General features: G+C 44.0%; 1 protein-coding gene across 1 annotated transcript; it reads left to right on the top strand.

Annotated features, from left to right (window-relative positions):
- Nucleotides 1-4,349, top strand: LOC140037823 (uncharacterized). The gene is made up of 6 exons (XM_072082962.1): nt 1-928; nt 1,049-1,669; nt 2,267-3,178; nt 3,338-3,979; nt 4,043-4,123; nt 4,339-4,349. The coding sequence occupies exons 1-6, from the start codon at nt 1-3 to the stop codon at nt 4,347-4,349; spliced, it is 3,195 nt and encodes a 1,064-aa protein (XP_071939063.1).
- Nucleotides 4,350-5,042: the final 693 nt, after the last annotated feature.

The following is a 5,042-nucleotide window of genomic DNA, read 5'->3' as shown; positions in this document are numbered from 1 at the left end:
ATGGCGCAAAATCAGCAAAGGACGGAGGCAGCTATTATGCAAAATCAGCAAAGGACGGACTCCGAAATGCAGGACATAAGGAATCAGATAAGTCAAATGGCCACCAAAACTAACCGTTTGGAGTCCCAGAACCAAGGGAAGCTGCCATCTCAACCGGAGTTGAATCCGAAGAACGTGAGCGCAATGACCCTAAGGAGTGGGAAAGAAATTCAGAGGCCTGAACCTGTGATTCATAAGGACAAGGATGAAGAGAAGATCGAAAATGAGTTTGAAAGGGAGGACAGCAATGGTGCAGATCCAAAGGTACTTCCTGACCCAATAAATACAGTTAAAACTAACCCGCCTCCTTTTCCTAGCAGGTTGGAAAAATCGAAGAAACAGGATAAGGAGAAGGAGATCTTGGAGGTTTTTCGCAAGGTTGAGATAAATATCCCCCTCTTAGACGCCATCAAACAAATACCAAAATATGCCAAGTTCCTAAGGGACTTGTGTGTCAACCGAAGGCGATTGAGGGGGGATGAAAGGATTATTGTTGGGGAAAACGTGTCTGCGGTCCTACAGAGAAAGCTCCCACCAAAGTGCGGGGACCCAGGTATGTTTACTATTCCCTGTAGGATAGGTAATACTGTGATCAGAAGGGCCATGTTGGATCTGGGAGCATCAATTAATGTCATGCCTAAATCTATCTATGCTTCTTTGAAACTAGGTCCATTAAAAGAAATTGGAATAATTATTCAATTAGCTGACCGAACTAATGCATATCTTGATGGGTTGATTGAAGATGTGTTGGTAAAGGTTAATGATTTGGTGTTTCCAGCTGATTTTTATGTACTTGATATGGATGATGATCACTCCCCTGATCCCTCACCTTTGTTATTGGGTAGACCTTTTATGAGCACAGCACAGACGAAAATTGATGTTAATAAGGGTACCTTGTCCATGGAATTTGATGGGGAAATTGTGCATTTTAATATTTTTGATACTATGAAGTACCCCTCGAACTCCAACTTTTGCTCAATTTTCTCTGTGAGTACTATTGACCCTGTAGTGCAGGAAGTGTTTGAAACTGATGGCAGGGATGAGCTGGAGGTGGTTTTAACCAAGCACCTCGAGTTGGAGACAACTCCTCAGGTGGAGTGGAGTGAGGATTTAAAATGCACAATAGGTGCATTACACTCATTGCAGACCACCACGAAAAGGTATGAAGTCTTACCTATTTTTACTCCCGAGCCTCACCAGAGGGTATTGCCATCTGTGGTGCAGGCACCTGTACTGGAGTTGAAACCTCTACCAGAGCACCTGAAATATGCATATCTGGGTGATAATGAGACACTTCCAGTGATTATCTCATCAGCACTGTCAAAAATTCAGGAGGAAAAATTGATCCGGGTCCTTCGGGAGCATAAAGAGGCGATAGGCTGGACGATCGCAGACATTAAGGGGATCAGTCCGGCCATCTGTATGCACCGGATTAGGCTAAAAGAGGATGCCAAACCTGTTAGGCAGGCTCAAAGAAGGCTCAATCCCCTCATGATGGAAGTTGTAAAGAAAGAGATTTTAAAATTGTTAGATGTGGGGATTATTTTTGCAATATCAGATAGCCCTTGGGTGAGCCCGGTCCAGGTAGTCCCAAAGAAGGCAGGAGTGACGGTAGAGGCCAACCAAACGGGTGAGCTCGTGCCAGTGCGCAAACCCACTGGATGGAGGCAATGTATAGACTACCGTAGGCTAAACACCGTCACCAAAAAGAACCATTTCTCTCTCCCTTTCATTGACCAAATGGTTGAACATTTAGCTGGTAGAGCTTATTATTGCTTTTTGGATGGATTTTCAGGATACTTTCAGATAGCAATTGTCCCAGAGGATCAAGAGAAGACAACTTTCACGTGCCCGTTCGGGACCTTTGCCTACAGACGAATGCCATTCGGGTTATGCAATGCACCTGCAACATTTCAGAGGTGTATGGTAAGTATTTTTTCTGAATATGTGAAGAAAATTATTGAAGTTTTCATGGACGATTTCAGTGTATATGGTGATAGTTTTGATACGTGTTTAGATAACCTGAAATTGATCCTGATAAGGTGTATAGAGACTAATCTTGTGCTTAATTGGGAAAAATGTCATTTTATGGTTGAGCACGGGATAGTCCTGGGTCATATTGTATCGTCTAAGGGCATAGAAGTTGACAAGGCTAAAATAAACATTATTTCTGCATTACCTTATCCCGCGAGTGTGCGGGAGGTGCGTTCTTTTCTTGGACATGCAGGTTTTTATCGAAGGTTCATCAGGGACTTTTCAAAAATTGGAGCCCCGTTGTTCCAACTCCTACAAAAGGATGTGACCTTCGAATTCAATGACAAATGTGAGAAGGCCTTCGACAAGTTGAAAGAATTGTTGACTTCACCCCCAATCATCCAACCCCCTGACTGGAGTATACCATTTGAGATTATGTGCGATGCCAGTGATCATGCCGTAGGGGCTGTATTGGGGCAAAGAGTAGGGAAGGCAGCTCACGTCATCTATTATGCATCCCGAGCATTGAATGGAGCCCAGTTGAATTACTCCACCACTGAGAAGGAACTTCTTGCAGTTATTTTTGCTTTAGAAAAATTCAGGTCATATTTGCTAGGTGCTAAAGTAATTGTATTTTCTGACCATGCAGCATTAAGGTACCTAATGACCAAGAAAGATGCAAAGCCGAGACTCATCAGGTGGATATTGCTACTACAGGAATTTGACCTGGAGATAAGAGACAAAAAAGGCTCAGAAAATCTAGTAGCAGACCATTTAAGTCGCATACCAATTGGAGAGGATAATGAGCCGTTGAGGGATGCATTCCCTGAAGAGCATTTATTTTCCTTAAATTCTCAATTGCCTTGGTATGCTGATTTGGTCAATTATCTAGTAACGGGTGATTTTCCTGCAGGTTGGCCAAAATCGAAAAAGGATAAATTGAAGAGTGACGCCAAGTATTTCATCTGGGACGACCCGTACCTGTGGAAGAGATGTGCCGACCAAATAATGAGGAGATGTGTAAGTGAAGTGGAGTTTCAATCAATTTTAGCTTTTTGTCATACTTTTGCCTGTGGAGGTCATTTTGAACCTAAGAGAACTGCTCATAAAGTTTTAGAAAGTGGATTTTATTGGCCTTCATTGTTTAAAGATGCCTATGTGTTTTGTAAGTCCTGTGATCGCTGTCAAAGGGTAGGTAATATAGCCCGTAGGGATCAAATGCCCCAGGTTCCGTTGATTTTTGTTGAAATTTTTGATGTCTGGGGTATAGATTTCATGGGGCCTTTTCCTACTTCATTTGGTTTTTTATATATTTTGCTGGCAGTTGATTATGTGTCTAAATGGGTGAAGGCTAAGGCCACTCGAACTAATGACTCGAAAGTAGTTGCAGATTTTATCAGGTCTAATATTTTTGTGCGATTTGGAATGCCTAAAGCTATTGTCAGTGATAGGGGAACGCACTTTTGCAACAAAACCATAGCTGCGTTGTTTCGCAAGTATGGTGTACTCCACAGGGTCTCAACGTCATACCACCCTCAGACCAACGGTCAAGCGGAGGTGTCGAATCGGGAGATTAAGTCCATTTTAGAGAAAATGGTGCGCCCTGATAGGAAAGATTGGAGCCAAAGGTTGGAGGACGCACTCTGGGCCTATCGGACGGCGTACAAGACTCCTATAGGGATGTCACCGTACAGGTTGGTATTTGGGAAGCCGTGTCACCTTCCAGTGGAGTTCGAGCACAAGCCTTTTTGGGCGATAAAGCAATGTAATATGAATCTAGAAGAGGCCGGTGTTCAACGGAAGCTGGATTTGCAAGAATTGGAGGAGATCCGGAACGAAGCATACGAAAACGCCTTGATTTATAAGGAGAAAAGCCGGGCATTTCATGACCAACAAATTTCAAGAAGAACATTTGAAGTTGGTCAGAAGGTCCTCCTATACCAATCAAGGCTCAAGCTATTCCCAGGTAAGCTACGTTCCCGTTGGATTGGACCTTTTATTGTAACTCATGTTTTTCCCTATGGTGCAGTTGAAATCCAGAGTGCTAAGACAGACAACAAATTTGTGGTGAATGGACACCGTTTCAAATATTATTACGAAGGATTTTCAGGTAGGGAGGTGGAGACAATAAGGCTGACGCACCACCGTGTCCTAATTAGTGACACTTTACCATGTCTAGCCAAAGACATTAAAGAAAGGCGCTCATTGGGAGGCAACCCAACTGTTCCTTTTAATTGTTTGTTCAATTTCGTGTGGTAGTTTAGAGGTGTTCTCCTTGAATTCGACTGATTTTGGGTTTCAGTTTTCGTTTTTGCTGATTTATAGGTGCCCTTTAGTCATGACGCGCCCGCGTGGTGATGTGCAGGAGGCTCACGAACAGAAACTTCTGAAACTTCTGGGAGCTCTCTTGCTCTCTTGACTTGCCCGCGTCACGTTCGAGGGAAAGGTAAGGATTCAAAAAAAAAAAAAATTTTATTTAAAAAAAAAGTCGAAATCAATTTCAAGAAAAGAAAAAAAAAGAGAAAGGAAAATTATTTCCGTGGCTCAAAGAGCCTCATAATTGGAAGAAAAAAAAGAAAAGAAACATTTTTGGGGAAAAACAAAACAAACAGCAATTTCTCTCTTTTTCTTTTTCTTCTTTTCTTTCTTTCTTTCTTCTTCTTTCTTTCTCTTTTCTTTCTTTCTTCTCCCCTGTTTCCTCTTCTTCTCTGTTGTCCGATTCCCTTTGCCCGCCGCCGAACTCACGCACGCTGCCACACACCCACGGCCCCGCTGCCCCCCCACATCCGTTCGCCACCCACGGACGTCAACCCTCCGCCAGATCTGCTTCGCTGCTGAAGCTCCATCGACGCCGCCGCTGCTACATCTCCACCGTCGCCCACGCGACTTCCTCCGCACGTGGCCACGAGCCCACGGGTACGCGCAGCAGCCTCTATCCAGCAGCCGTGCTCCGCACACGGACACCGCCATCTACTTCCAGCCCGTCAGCTGCCTTCCACTCCTGCCCGCAACTTCTCGACAAGGCCCGC

Source organism: Coffea arabica, chromosome 3c (assembly GCF_036785885.1).
Source record: "Coffea arabica cultivar ET-39 chromosome 3c, Coffea Arabica ET-39 HiFi, whole genome shotgun sequence".
In the NCBI taxonomy this organism is placed as follows: domain Eukaryota; kingdom Viridiplantae; phylum Streptophyta; class Magnoliopsida; order Gentianales; family Rubiaceae; genus Coffea; species Coffea arabica.
Note: the sequence above shows the minus strand (reverse complement) of the source record. Positions and strands in the feature narration are given on the sequence as shown.